The sequence below is a fragment of the Crocuta crocuta genome, unplaced genomic scaffold (assembly GCF_008692635.1).
Source record: "Crocuta crocuta isolate KB4526 unplaced genomic scaffold, BGI_CrCroc_1.0 scaffold645, whole genome shotgun sequence".
Taxonomy (NCBI): Eukaryota; Metazoa; Chordata; class Mammalia; order Carnivora; family Hyaenidae; genus Crocuta; species Crocuta crocuta.
Window position 1 is genome coordinate 2,383,365 of NW_027530190.1, and position 15,930 is coordinate 2,399,294.

A 15,930-nucleotide genomic window follows, 5' to 3' on the forward strand; every position below is an offset into this window, starting at 1 on the left:
TATTTTTTTTTTTTTTTAATTTTTAACAGAAGCCAGCAGCACTATCAGAGGATTAACCCAAAGCAGATAACCTACAAACAACCTAAGTTCAGAACATCACCTAAGGGCTGTGACTTTAAATAGAAGGAAGATCATTGAAATGAATAGCTGGCTACAAAAACATGGTTATAATGCACAAATTTTATTTTTGACCAAGATTTAAGATGTCACAATTACAGGCTCTTAGCAAGAGACTGAATGCATTTTACTGTAAGAACTACTTTTTTGGAAGAATATGTACTAACCTGAGAAAGCAGGCTTAAACTGAAATAAATAACAGAACAAAAATACTATAAACCAAATGCTATAGCATTTAATAGTTCTGTGAAGAATAATAATGGTGGAGAAAACACCCAGAAACTCACAAGGAAAAGGCCAGAAACCAAACTGGTGGCCTGAAGCAGTCAAATATTAACACATAAATCATAAGTAAGATACTGACTTTAAAACTTTAATATTAGAGTTAACAGGACTTCATAGGAATCATCAACATTTGGCCAGATAGGATTTAAAAGGGAGTAGAGATAAGGAGATCTTTACCTCACATGAGAGAAATTAATCTAATTAAGGGAAAGAAGCTTCTCTTAGATGTTAAAGAGTTAAACCTGATGGACAAATCTGAAGCTGAAGGTGGAATTACTGTGATGAACTGAGACAGGTTAGAGGGCCAAAGTCATAGAACACCAAACTGCTCCACCCCATGGAAGGTATGAAGGATGCTTTCTTGATAAACAGTGCAAAACTAGCAGAGATGACAACAGAGTATTCAGAAACTGATTATTCAGAAATCTACTCAAAGTCTAAGTCTGTTAAAAGTTTTAGGGCGCCTGGGTGGCTCCGTCGGTTAAGCCTCCGACTTCGGCTCAGGTCATGATCTCACAGTTTGTGGGTTTGAGCCCCACGTTGGGCTCTGTGCTGACTGCCAGCTCAGAGCCTGGAGCCTGTTTCAGATTCTGTATCTCCCTCTCTCTCTGACCCTCCCCTGCTCACGCTGTCTCTCTCTCTCTCTCTCAGAAATAAATAAAACATTAAAAAAAAGACAGTTTCTCCTTCTATTAGTTGGAGAAACAATGAAGGAAAGGTTGAATTACGACCAACAGTATGAACTGGTTGGTAAACTAAAGCCTCAAACTAGGAACTTCAAAAGAGAACTGAGGAAGCGAATTATCCTATTACCTTGGATTTGTAAATCGCCAAATTAGGAACCACTAAGAACAGAATAAAGGAAGACTGGTAAATGGGGACTTAATCCTAGAAAATAGAATAGTCTTCAGAAACAATGAATAGAATTTAAAAAGAGCTGATATCTTACACTTTTAAAATTGAAGATAAATAAATAACGATAATTGCATAATCAGGAAGCACAGAGTCAGGGAGAATTTCTGACAAGGCAATCATCAGTGACACTGGTGAGGAAACATGCATACGTGCATATGTGCAGGAGGCACCTAAAAATCCATGGGACCACACAAGAAGTTGTCTGAACTGACAGGGTACAACAGGAATAAGGAAAGAGAAGCTTGTGAGCATTTTTTTAAGTCTGACAGACTTGTTAGAATAGTATGAAAATGACACATCAGAAATGAACTGAGGTTGTGGAAGGAAATATTAGAAGGAATAAAAAATAGTTTTTAAACTAAATTTAGAAGGTATTTATCCCAAACTCAATGTAAAGATTATTACAAAGAGAGATCAAGGTTAATATTTTTTTGTTTTGTTTTGTTTTTGTTTTGTTTTCTTTTAACTAGAATTACTACTAAATTCTACTCATTGGGCTAGAGACCCTTGTGGTGTCGGCAAAAGACTTGCGCCTCATATAGCACACTGCACTTGTAAGTCCATTGGCCAGCCAGCGGCTCAGCTTTGAGCTCTAACCATGTGCAAACGGTTACTCAGTTTTTCTAATTTGTTTTTATTTTTAAAATTAAATACGTAAGATGTTTATAAAAGAAAGAAACTCCAAAATAGCTAAGGAGAAAGTAAGAAAAGACCAGATGCTTTAAATGAATTCCCTTCTACACCCAGAAATATACACATTGCTTAATGAATTTGTCTCAACCTGGGGGCAGGCTTTTAACTGTCAAGAGTCTGTCCTTGGCCCCATTATGTGGCTCTGTTTTAGCAACCTGAAAACAAAGTTGTTACATTTTTCTAATTTTGGATGTCAAAACTGATCAGGATAGCCAATGTGTTGTATGCCAAATAATATTTTACAAAGTCCGGACAGTCTCCAATGATGGATCAAATATATTCCTGTAAAAAAGACCAGAAGGTTCAGCTTACTGCAAGTTCAATATACACCATTATATTCCATGACTGCTGTCAGCCCTGAAAATGTCATAGGGCTGGGGATGGAATGGTAGAATAACCAAGGATAGGCTGACACATCTGGATACATTTCTTGCTCCTAGGAATAAAAGAGTGGGAATGAGGAAATAGCAGATTTCTGGCTGGAACAACATCTCCAAGTTCCAGAAGGAGAGTTCCAGAGGCAGACCAAGTTTATTTATAGATGTGGCCCAGTCCTTTGTCAGATTCATATTCTAGGATCTTTTGCCGGGAGCCACACCGGCCTCTCTGGAGGGCAGTCACAGCAAGGAAATGGCAATGTTTGCACAGCTCCTGCCATGAGAAACGAAAACTGGTATCTCTTTCTGCTACTACTGGCTCATGTTGGAAATGAGCCTGCTGGTACTGACCAGGCCTCACAATATTCTATATCAGACCCATATTCTGAACACAGATACCTCATAAGGAGAAGCATAATCCTACCTTTACAAAAGAGATTTTAGATGAAAACTCTGTGGATGATTGTCAAAAGGCTCTTCCTATGGACCATGCAGATCCAAGACTTAGATAATAAAGGGGGTTAAGAACACAAGAGTTACAATTGAGCCTGACCCCGAGACAAAGAGCCTAATTTAAAGTTAAGGTACAGATGAGGGCAGAACATAAGTCATTACATATATCTTTGCTAACTGGTGAAGCATAGCAGTCCCTTCCTCAAGGCCTACATCCCACAAACCCCCTCCCTTACACCGGCAGCTGGGATGAGGATAGATAAGAGTAGGTAAAACATAAACCCAGATGCAAAGACTGACACATTTACGGCCCCGATTGTGCTTGTACATTCAGCATCAAGGAGAAGGTTTGCTCAAGCAACTTAGGAACAAGCCTAATATACATTCTTCCTCTTGTGATTAAAAAATGTCTAGAGGCCTATCCATGCAAAGTAAGATAAGTTTGTTAGTATCTTAATCTGGGGGACTGACGTCAAGAATATGGGGAGGTTCTGCAAGAATACTTTTGTAAAGCCTGTTTCTGTACATCTTCCATTGATCAAAGCATCTTATTACAAATAATTAGCCCCTGTAAAAATTCTGTCTTCTGATGTCATGTTATTGTTGAACCTTAAAATAAAGACGCCAAAACCGACAGGACAGAGATGCCTGCCTGGTGACCAGAAAGAATCTCGGGGCTCTCTCACTCTCTCTCTCACCGACATCGTCCATCCTTCAGAGACCCCTGGACCTGCCAGAGCCAGCCTCCGACAATCTTTGTACCTGCAGTTACTCATAATTAGCTTAACTGTATAAATGCTGTTCCCTAGAATGTGCAGGAATACAATCCTTAAAAATAAAATGGCTCGAAGCTTGGAAGAAGCCAGAAAGTACAGTGTGCTGCAGTGACTATCAACTCAAATGTTTTTACTGAATATATTCAATGATACCACGAGACAGATCAATAAAAGGCATTTGAAAGGATTTATGAAGTACATCCATACCTCCTACAAACAACTGGGAACTTCAAAACATGTCCATGAAGTGGAAAAATGGGTGAATGAACAAATAAATGAATTTAGCCTAACCATCTCTATCAGTGTGTACAGACCAATTATATCATTTTTCTTTCATGAACCCTAAGATGTGATTGGGGGAAATTCAAAGTAATCGATTTCCTATAATGCTTATATGGCATAGTAAAGCAACATACTCAAATGACTCTAATACAGGCCGCCATTAGTTGAAACATTTCCTATCAGCAAATTCAACCTCCTCAGAAAAGGACCGTGTAAAAATCGTATTCTTCAAAATTGTCTAGCCACAGAAATTGCCATGAGAGCACTTTACCCTCATTTCGCCAAACTTCCAAACTAAGACAAACACTAATAAGTCTCTTGATAAACAGAAAAAAAATTTTAAAGTAGAATTTTTAGAAGATTTTTTTAAAATTAAACAACCAGATGCATAGGGCCAATTACCTTGGCTTTTTTTAGCAGGTCAACTATATCCAGGTTCATTGAGGCCAGTTCCCTGCTCGGCATGCTCTGCAGCTGTGTGATGATGAACAGCTCGCAGATGTGCTGCAGTCTGGACACCTGATACATCTCAGCACAGATCAGGAGACACATAGCCTGAAAAATGCCAGCTGATGATGGAGGAGAAAGAAGAGAAAATGGACAATGAAGCCATTTCTTTTATGACCTGAAACAAAATAACAAAAGGCAAACCACCACCACCAACAAAAAAATGCTGACTGTATCATCCAAGGTATAATAGAATGCACAGAAAAAGCCGTGAGGAAGTGAGTCAGCATTATACACTATTATGCTATTTTAGTTATCTTTTTTAAGATTTTAAGTAATCTCTATGCTCAACACTGGGCTTGAACTCACAAAGCTGAGATCAAGAGTCACACGCTCCACTCACAGAGCCAGCCACGCACCCCTTTTAGGTCATTTAAAAAAAAATTAATTTAAGGGGCGCCTGGGTGGCTTAGTCGGTTAAGCGTCCGACTTTCACTTAGGTCACGATCTCGCGGTTTGTGGGTTCGAGCCCCGTGTTGGGTTCTGTGCTGACTGCCAGCTCAGAGCCTGGAGCCTGTTTCAGTCTGTGACTCCCTCTCTCTCTGACCCTCCCTTGCTCACACTGTCTCTCTCTCTCTCTCTCCTAGAAATAAATAAAACATTTAAAAAAAATTAATTTAAGCCTTCACACTCCAAAGTGAATCTTTTCAATAATTTTTTTAAGTTTATGTATTTATTTTGAGAGAGAGAGCACCAGCAGGAGAAGGGCAGAAAGAGAGGGAGCGAGAGAATCGCAAGCAGGCTTCGCAATGTCAGCACAGAGGCCCCACAGCGCTCCATCTCCAGAACTATGAGATCACGCTCTAAGCCGGAATCAAGAGTTAGGTGTTAAACTGACTGAGCCATCCAGGCGCCCCCACTGTTTTTTGGTTTTGCTTGTTCTTTTTTTTTTTTTTTTTAACAGTTTATTTTCAAATTAGTTTCCACATAACACTCAGTGCTCATCCCCACAAGTGTCCTCCTCCATGCCCATCCCCCCTCCCTCCACATCCATCAGTCCTCAGTTTTTGTCAGCATTCAAGAGCTTGTTCTTTTAATTCTTCAGACTAGGAGAATCTACAATTGCCCTTAATAATCAATTCTAAGGCTAATGTGTAATTCTTTCAGCTAGCTAAACTAAACCCTTACACATTTTTCTTCTTCTGGCTTTAGTCCCAGGTTTGTTTGTTTTTATTGTGGCAAAACACACAGATCATAACATTTATCATCAACCATTTTAAAGTGTACAGTTCAGTGGCATTAAAGTACATTCACGTTGTTATGTAACCACCATCATCGTCCTTCTCCAGAAGGTTTTTCTTCTTCCCAAATTGAAACTCTACACCCATTAAGCAGTAACTCCCATTTCCCCCTTTCCTTGGCCACTGGTAATCACTCAGGTTCTTTATGCTTTTTTTTTAAAAAAGTAATTATTTATTTATTACTTTTAAAAAAAAAATGTTTATTTTTGAGAGAGACAGAGTATGAGCAGGAGAAGGGCAGAGAGAAAGAGGGAGACAGAACCCAAGCAGGCTCTGAGCTATCAGCACAGAGCCCAATACGGGCTCGGGCTCGAACTCATGAGTTAGCACTTAACCAACTGAACCACCCAGATGCCACTGTTTTTTTTTTTTTTAAACTCTTCCTTCTAAGTGATTTTTCCGGTAATTCTCTTTCTAACCCCTCCTTAAATTCCTTGCATTGTTTTGTAGCTAGGAACCAAGAAAACTGCATGATCAATACTTAACATAATGATTAGATTACCTTTCTTTCCCAGTGCAAACATTTTAGTATCTGATCTATGTTTTGATTATTCATTTTGACTCACTTTCTCCCCATACCTTTTACCAATTTTTAAAGTGCTCTGTCCAATATTTAATAGTGTTTCTCTGAGCATTTTTTGTAATTAGCAAGAGAAAACCTATAATTTGAATCTTCAATTACTGTAGTGGGAGGATGACTGAGAAATTAAATTGCCTTATTTTAAATCTGGGTCCAAATTTTTATTTAATATACAAATTTGGCAGTTTTAAAATAATAAAATAAACAATAGCACACATTCTGATGAGAACTGATGCTTTCACTTTTATTAAGCAAAAAGGATAAGCCAGTCTTTAACACTCACAGTAGCAACTGTAACTGGCTCCACAGTACTGTATATAGCTTGCTGCAAGACCAGAATTAATTCAGTTAAAAAAAGGAATTTTCTTTTTTTGATCTTCTAAAACCTTTCACTAGAGGGCTCATGACTTGTTTAAAACAAGAGATTTTAATAACAAACTTGGAAATCTTCCAAATCTAAAAATGAAAGCAATAAATCTGAAGAGAGGGATGGTCTGAAATGTGTGTTTTCTTTTTATCTTTGCTAGAGTGCCTGGCCAGGTTCTATAATCAAGGTCATGGGATCCTGAATGAAGTAAACCACGGGAGATTTACTCTGGTCCTGTTTGTGGTGGGAGCCACCTGGTGGCCAGAGGATGAAGACTAATTAAAGGGGCTTCCACACCTGCATTCCCAGGCTCTAGGCCTTTTGAAATAATTCTGCAATTTCTNAAAAAACCTGCAAGATATGTTCCAACTTGTAGCTGCCAAAGATGATTAGTTCTTAGTCAGAGATAGTCTTAAGTCAGTGAATAGGGAAATAAATCCTATAGTCCACCAGGTATCCTAAACTTCTTAGATAAAGCTTTTGGAGAAGTTAGCTTAAAGAGATTATGACTTTAAGAGAAGTCAAAATAAGGCCTTAAAAAACCCTACATTCTCTGAGCCACAGAGATGACTAATGGGGGGAGGTGTCTCAGAATATCCAAAGTCCTTAAAAGTACCTCAATCAGAAGTTAGAGCCATAAAAGCAACTACCTAACCTTCTTCTCTATGGAAGGATAGTCCTCCAAGAAGGTCTCTGTCCCAATCTATAGAATTATAGTTGTCACTGGGGACCATCAGTCACCTCCATTTCTAGGGTGCCCACAGAATCGCCACACTATTGGTGTCGGCTGGGACTCACGCCTGAGTCTGAAAGCCTGAAAGAGGTACCCAACCACTGTTCCTCCACTTGAACTGACTGAAAATTCATTGTTATCCCAATACCACCTCCACCTGATTAGCACATTCCATGATGTCAACTGTGATAAGTCTTACGCAAAAACAAATTTCACTGAAAGCAATTTATCAAGTGATAAGGAAACAAGGAATCAGGAGATACTCCCCAATATTTATGCTGCTCACCTGGGCAACAGGAGTCTGTGTATAGATATTCTAAGAATGACAAGAAAGTCTCTTTGGAAACACCATAAACTGGAATCAGAACACTCTTTGCTTCCATGTAATTCCCATTAAACATGGCTGCCATCACTTCACAACGGGCCACCAGGATGGCCCTGTGGGCTGGCACTGTTGTACCTGCAAGGTTCAAAAGGGAAACAAAGGTAAGTTACATAAACATGCAGAGTTGTTATTCTAGCAATTTCCCTTTAGTTAGAGTGGCTTTGTGTGATGCACAGCTAAGCTGATGTCAGAAAGCAAATTTTGGAGAGATGATCAACATTAATCAGAAGTTTTTAGTTTTTAATTGAAAAACAAAGAGTTCAAAAGTTGACTTTGAAACCAACAATTAGAAGACAGGAAATTAAGACTGGCAATTAATTGCTACTTAGTTCATATTTTCTGAAGACAGAAACATTGAAATGAAATATTTTGCTTCCTATTTTTATAATGAAGCATGTATCCTTTACAACTGGCTTGAAATTCCATCACCCATTTATACCCATGTGCCTCCCAAGAAAACACTGCCATTACCCTTTTTGGACACACCTGGCCAGACTTCCCCTTACCAGAAACAAGAGCCTGTAGAAGGTGAACTATCCCTCAGCCTAAGCAGTCCATGTATCACAGCAAGTATGGTAAAGGGATCTTTTGTGGAGTCATTTCAGACCTTATGGAAGAGTTGGACAGGGATGACCTAGACCCCAGGTGTCTCTCCAGGGTACCACCTCCTCAGGGAACTTTGCCACTTCTGGGAGAGCCCAGAGCTCCTTGAACTTTTAAAGGCCCCTCAGCCCATACCGTTCACTGAAGCTCAGCAGACTAACCTGGCTGTCTAGTGAACGCCTGCTAATGTCTGCAGCTACTGTGCCATGGCACCAAGGCCGCACCAGGTGGCACGTGGGTGGAGAAGCACCCACCACTCCCACCACCTTAAGAACCCACGAATCCACGGCAGACCTCAGTTCAGTCTAGATCAGTTTCACACACCATTTTCGAGCACCCGCCACATGCCAATCAGTGTGTTAAGTATTAAAGATACAAAGATGAGAAAGACAAACCCACCCTGCTTTGGGGCAGTCAAGGGTTTAGTTTGGTACAAGACACCACAGCCGGTGTGAATGACAAAGCTTTCCAAAAAGTAACACTATGCGCCAAACCACTCGTTCTGCCCAAGAGTCTTCACCTATCCATCCTTAAAATCTCCTACCTCTCCAGAGCATATATTCTTCTCTAAAATATTTACAATGATTGGATGCTTCAGCCTCTCTAAGTCCAAACAAGACCCTTTCCGGTTCAGAAAAGAAGGAAAGAGTTCCACCTAAGTCCAGTGACTTTCTCCAAAGCCAGTAATCCCTTACAATTCACTCCCAATACATTCCCAAGCAATGCCCAACACTGCCAGTTCTGAGCTCAGTGCTTGGAGCTATGATTTGCACAAATGCACCTCCCACAGGAGCAGGGAGAAGAAGCTACATACAGCGAGCACTGCTACTGGGTCATCACGCACCTGCTAGCGGGCATCATCCCCTCTTCGTTCTTTCCGTTCCCTGCCCTTTTACCATTAGGCGGCCTGCCCTCAATGGAACAGTGTCCACTGATGGGGATGACCGGTTTCCATGATGAAGCATGCTGAGCAGCTCTGTGCACAGCAATCGACAAAGAATTAAAACAGGTCATGCAATTGGACTTATAATTCTAAGGTTTTGAAATCTTAAAGTAGGGTACTATTAAAGAAAAGGAAAAGGAAAATTAGAAGCATTGTTTAATTTTATAGCCTGTTATTTGGGTTGAGAGGAGGGATTTAAGATTGACCCAAAATGCCAAATGGACAGGAGAAAGAATGGGGGAAGAATCTGACATGTAATTTTAACAAAAAACCTTGGAATTTTAACAAAAAATTTCCATTGACAATATAGTTACAAGAGAGTTACAAAACCAGCAACAAAACACACATTAAGACATTTTCAGCCTATTTCAAGCTTGGAATTTGGTTTGGACAACTGCTACACCTTCAGTTAGGAAAACCACAATTTCTGTTTCTCACCTTTTCAAACTACTGTTTGGTATTATAAATTGTTCTATTGTGAAACTGTAACACAACACCGCAGTACAGTCACATTTTTCAACACAGTATATAAACTGTATAAATATAGAAACACTGTATAAAATATGCTGAATGAACACAATCCAGTTCTATTATACCAAACAGCAATAAGATAAAGCTGAAGAATTAAAGGAGAAAAAAAAAAAGCATCAATTTTCTAGTTAAAAGATAAACATGTTCTTTGAAAATGTCAAGGCCTAAACTATTCCTTTTGTAGTAGTTAGTTTCGGTTACAGTTTTAGAAACTTAAAATGATTGTTTTAATGTTTATTTTTGAGAGAGAGAGAGAAAGACACACTGTAAGTGGGGGAGGGACAGAGAGAGAGGGAGACACAGAATCTGAAGCAGGCTCCAGGCTCTGAGCTGTCAGCACAGAGCCCCCTGCGAGGCCTGAACTCACAAACTGTGAGATCATGACCTTAGCAGAAGCAGAATGCTCAATCAACTGAGCCACCCAGGTGCCTTGAAACTTTTTAAAAGAAAGAATGTTTAAGAGTGATATAAAATTTAAAAGCCCAAGTTTTCTAATAACATAGATTATCAAAGATCTTTGTTTTTATTATATATTAGAGTAAAATCCTACATTTGTCATGCCTTCTTCATATCATTTCTTCACTATTTCAAATTACATATGAAGTAATTATCTTCATATATTACTTTCCAAGTTTCAAAAATGAAACTTTTTGAATGTTTTTGTTTTACTCTGAAAACAGGAAACTTGTCTAAGACAAGAGAGATTTAGAATATGTACCATCAGGCCTTTCAATATACCTTTATAATAATGTACCATCTCAATTCTCATGACCACTCTACCAGGTAGAAGTGAGTATCCCCATTTTACAGGCAAGGGAACAAGGGAGCAGATATAAAGTAAGGCAGCCACACCAGTATGACAAATATGCACCTGTGCAAGATCCCAGCCAGGTCTTTCTAGTCTTGGCCACTACCACCTCCATAAGCTTAACACAAAAAATGACCTTTTAGAACCTTACGGTTCACCTTCATCACTCTGGAAATGAGACTTGAGAACACAAGCCACGTTACGTGACTGGCCTAAGGACACATGCTCCTGGGAATGCAGAGCCAAGGCTAAAGCTCGAGTTGCAGACCTCAGGCTCAGCCTTCCTCCTGAGGGGACAACATTGTTCCCTTCTGCACATTAGAGCTCCCCTCCCCAAACTCTTCAGAAGGTAAGCTTGCTTCTCCTCCTGCAGGTGGCCAGATGACAGAGAAGCCCTTGCTAGACCCTGCTTCCACCCATGCCTGCTTGTCTCAGCTCCTGACTCTTTGGGAGGCCTTGGTTTGTGAGCTGAGGAGCGACAAAGGGCAGCCCAGGAGCTGAGCATCAGCACAGCCCACAGCGGGCCCTCCCACACCCGGCCTCCGCACAGGTAGGGGCCACAGGCAGGTGCCTGCAAAAGGGCTGGAAGGTGAAATTGTGAGGGAAAAGCAAGAGATTATAAGGGGAAAGAATTCTCCACAGCACTGCTTATTTCTTTTCTATTAACATATGCTTTCATATGTTGTATATTCCTTTTGAACATCTCTTCAGTGGGTTACATTAACATGATGTTTGGTGTGAAGGCCTCCTAGGCAAATTAGAAGCAAATATGGTCTCTTGTTAGCTCCCCCACCCAAATCATTCTTTATGTATTTCAAGGTCACTCTTACAGTCCCATTCTCAATGCTTCATGGTCACATTTCAAACAGCGCTGACTGTAGCTTATCTGAAGGCACTTGGGAAAGTTTCCAATTCACTCTTTGGCTTGGCAAGTGGCCAAAGTTAAAAAGGCAAGTGACTGTTAGCTGCCTTCCATTTCTATCATAAAATTAGCATTATATCTTGCTTTTGGTAATAGCCCACCTGAAGTTCTATTTAATACATCTGGAAACAACCCCTAGCCTTCTTGCAGAGTTGAAGGTAACTGACAATTCATTTTTAAGATTATGCTTTTAATCTACTCAAGTGGCAAAATTATCCAAGTGAATAATCAATAATGGGCATTAAAACAACTTGTTATTAAAATTAGGTAGCATTATTTTCCTACAGAGATAAAAACCAGCTCTCAGTTGCTCTGGTGATAATTCTCAGAGTGCTGTGAAGAATAAGTGTAGCAATATCTACCAATGCCTAATGTAAGCCAGGCATAACCCTCAATGCATAGTTAGTTCCTTTTGCTCAAATAAAAAGAGAACTGAACCAGTGACAGGTTATATAATGTAAAGGGGGCTGATTTCAGATGATTCAAGAACTAGTGTCTTAAAGAAATACACAGACAAAAATACAATGAGGTGATGTTACAATTCACTCCATTGCATGCTCGCCCATAAAAGTCAATGGAGTGTAAGGTAAGGGTAAAAAAAAAAAAAAGTAGGAAACTATAAATTTCTTTCCTTATTTTATTTTTTTTATTTTTATTTTTTTAATGTTTTATTTATACCTAGAAGAGAGAGAGAGACAGCGTGAGCAGGGGAGGGTCAGAGAGAGAGGGAGTCACAGACTGAAACAGGCTCCAGGCTCCGAGCTGGCAGTCAGCACAGAGCCCGACGCGGGGCTCGAACCCACGAACCGCGAGATCATGACCTAAGCGAAAGTCGGACGCTTAACCGACTAAGCCACCCAGGCGCCCCTTCTTTCCTTATTTTAACAACATATTGCATTTCCCTAAATTCTGCTGCAATTTGGTCAGTATTAATCTACATCTGCATTAGAGAACAGTCGTTTCTTCATTCAAAATATTCAAAGCTGAAATATAAAGTTAGGTTAGAAAATAAGAAATAAAAAGAGTAATGAACTTTGCAAATTTGAACCATACCTTGTATTTCGAAGACAACATCAGCAAGCATTGGTTTATTAAGGAAAAATTTCAGGGAAGTGTTATAAAACCACAGAGGTTTTCTGGCTTGATAAGTTTTGCAGTTCCTTAGACAATTTATCTAGAAGGGAAGACAAAAATACAAAAAGAAATGTACAATATGCTTTGATAATATATATAGGTTGGTTAGAGGATCTGGAAAACTGTATTGAAATGTTTGAAGAAACAAGGATTACCTAGTCTATGGCATCTCTGATCCTAGCTGTCAGGGGAACGTGCCCTCAAGAATGACATGTGCTACATGAGAATAAGCACCACTGCCCTGTCCAGTGTTCTCAGCAGTGAGTGAACTGGCTAAGTGAAAAATCATTTTGCTGGCTGAGACATGCGGGGTCCCAAATCCACGCAGACCTCTGCTACCTAAGAAACAGACAATAGTCCAACCTCCTAATGAGGTTGAATGCCTAATAAAATATGTTTACAAAAACAACCTGTGTGTTTATTCACTAATTAAGAAGGTACACACATAAAAATTTAATTTTAACTTAAAAGAATATGTATTTCCCCCGTCACATCATGGTCTATTAGGATCAACATTAAAATACCTGAAAGTAATGAATTGATTCATTTCCATCTTAATGTATAATCTTATAATCCTAAATGTCTTTCTACCCATAGCTGGGATTCCTGAAATCTATAAAAGGTTGCCTGGATCTCTGATCCAGAGTTTCAGAGAACCTCTTCCATGACTGCACCTATCTGCGCTCTCACATCTGCTTAGCCTAGATGGTGGCCTCCAGTACGAGTGACCGTGTGACTTAGCAATCTCCAGCCCATCTCTACCCTCCACCTAGGATTTGGTGCTTGGTTTATCCTTTCCATAATCTTTCAGACAATCCTTTGTTCCAACCCCAGAATTCAAGAGCCAGCCCCTTTCCCTTACCCTTCACCCGTTTCCCTTGCTGAATCTCGGGACTTCTGCCTGGGTCAAGACTCTGACCTCTGCTTAGCTATCTAGGGAATACAGAAAGCTTTATCCCAAAGAAATAACCAAGCATACAAATGGAGCAATAAGAATAAATGGCACCTATTCTCCATCCTGGATTAATCAACTACGGTGGGAAGTTAAAATCTTTGGTAAGAGGAAAACAAAACTATTATCCTTACTCACAAAGAGAAAGAAATCATTCCAGAATGATTTCCATGAGCAAGGCAGAGAAGCAAAACAGGATCATACAAATCCTAGGCCTATACCATCTATTCTCAGATCTGTACACAACATACCTTAATTCACATCAAAGGAACTGGTGGAGAGGACTCAGATGGGAGCCACACACGAAGCAGAGCAAGTCAGAGAGCATCACAGAATTTGAGAACTTAGCAAGGGCTTCAGAAATCATCATTTATACCTCATTGTAAGAAAGTCCTGAGGAGACCCAGGGATAATTCATGGCCAACTCACAATTTAAATGTACATTTCCTGATTCCTAACTCAGGATTATATCTCTGTGTTATACTCAGTGAATGAGAGAGACCCTTACCCCAGGAAAGCACAGCAAGAAAGCACAGAACTCTTCTTTCCTCCTACGCAAAGGAGGAAATTTAGTTCAATATCATGGAATCGTACAGCTACCACCTCCTCTTCCCCAACAAAAATTCATTTTTTTTTTAACCTCAGTACTCAAAGGAATGACTGTGTTCGGAATCACAACCAAGGAAAGGCTTGGGTTTAGAACAGAAGGCAACACTTTGTCCTAACCATTCATATAAAGGTTATGAGTCTATATATCATGAATAATATGTAGATATATATTATATATGGATGAATGGATAGAGATAGATAATAGAAAGATAGATAGATAGATAGATAGATAGATAGATAGATAGAGAATCTGTATAAACAGATTCCTGTGTTATCTATGCCTTGAATTTGAAGAAAAAAAAATAGAAGGATAGTTGTTTGGACAGAATGCTGATAAACATACATTTTCACTGATCTATAAACAAGTAATCTAGAGAACTTTTGAAAAACAGAATGCAGGCTTATGTGAACATTTCTACAAAAGCGTTATTTAGTTGTCTTAGACTGCAAGACAGCTACCACTTTGCCATAACTCTGTAGAACTGGGCAGCTTCTGAATACCAGCTTCAGTGTGATACTCAATCAAGAGAAGTCTTGCTTCTTAATTCCACATTACTTTGTTTAAAAAATTTTTTCCAATTAAATAAGTCAGGAATCTTCATTAAAAGCTAGTACAGTTTTAAAATAACAGCTTAAAAAATAAAATACTAACCTAAAACATCATTAACTTAGGTTATAGAATTGACAGTCATCTGTACAAAAAAATTAAAGGAATAATATTTTATCTCACATTTAACATGTCTATATTCTGCTAGGCATTGCACATAACTTACCTTTTTAACTACTGTAGCCAATTTGTTTATCACAGAATCTGAAATAAGAATACACTGGCTAAATTGTATAATTTGTTGTCTTAAAATAAACAAGTTTATTTTTAAGGCCCTTCAGACTCTGCAGTCTAAGTGACTGGAGTTTTAACATGCACATGTTTATGACTCGATACAAAGTCTGCATTTTATAACCTTTGATTTCACTTATAATTTTAAACCTATGTAAGATGAGAAACAAATCCTTAACTGTCCACCTGATCAAAGCAATTTCTCGGGACTCTTGCAAAGAGTACACAAAGAAACTGTCGTGCTCCAGAAAACTATCTGAACTTAAATTCTGAAAAGCAAGAAAGCATGCCTTTTAACAAGCTTAACTATAACTGGACAAATTCAACAGCGCTTCATTCTTGACATAGATTGCATATTCCTGGAGCTCTAGGGGAAAGTTTCAGAGTATGGAATTCACAAGTCAACATTTTAAAGATATGACTCACACATATTTTAATTCTTATGTGAATTAAAATCTGAGATAGTGAGAAATAATACAAGTTTGTGTTTAAAATATTTAATGGCAAAAACAGACGCAAGAAAACATATTTATATACTATTGACTCTTCTAATGACTCAATATTATTATATTATCACAGTAGTATATCTGTTAAAATTCAGAGAACGTCAATGTAAACTGATTTTCAATAAAGTAATTTTACCTTCCCTGGTGTTTTCAAAATGCATTTCACTTTCTCAATTACATTTGAAACATCCCCAGAATCTTTCAATTTCTTCCTGATATCTTCTTCCAATTCTTCCCACTGAAAAGCACCTGTAAACAAATTAATATATGTTGGATTTTTAGGTTAAAACAGGAAGTACTGAAAGTAAATCTCTTATTAGATATCATGGTTCCTTCTTTTTTTAGTATTTGCTTTTAATTTTTCTTTACCGAA

At 38.8% G+C, this 15,930-nt stretch overlaps 1 protein-coding gene and 1 non-coding gene across 2 annotated transcripts in view; both read right to left on the minus strand.

Moving 5' to 3' along the window:
* Positions 1-15,930, minus strand: part of RHOBTB3 (Rho related BTB domain containing 3) — a 61,601-nt gene that overhangs the window by 9,577 nt on the left and 36,094 nt on the right. Inside the window, exons 7-10 of the mRNA XM_077765222.1 lie at positions 15,694-15,806; positions 12,572-12,692; positions 7,613-7,786; positions 4,301-4,467 (exon numbers count right to left, since the gene is read on the minus strand). Coding sequence (XP_077621348.1) covers positions 4,301-4,467; positions 7,613-7,786; positions 12,572-12,692; positions 15,694-15,806 — 575 coding nt within the window. The remainder of the gene's footprint in view (positions 1-4,300; positions 4,468-7,612; positions 7,787-12,571; positions 12,693-15,693; positions 15,807-15,930) is intronic.
* LOC144232392 (small nucleolar RNA SNORA62/SNORA6 family) lies at positions 1,776-1,924 on the minus strand. The gene has a single exon (XR_013335382.1). It is a non-coding gene; the product is annotated as a small nucleolar RNA SNORA62/SNORA6 family (small nucleolar RNA).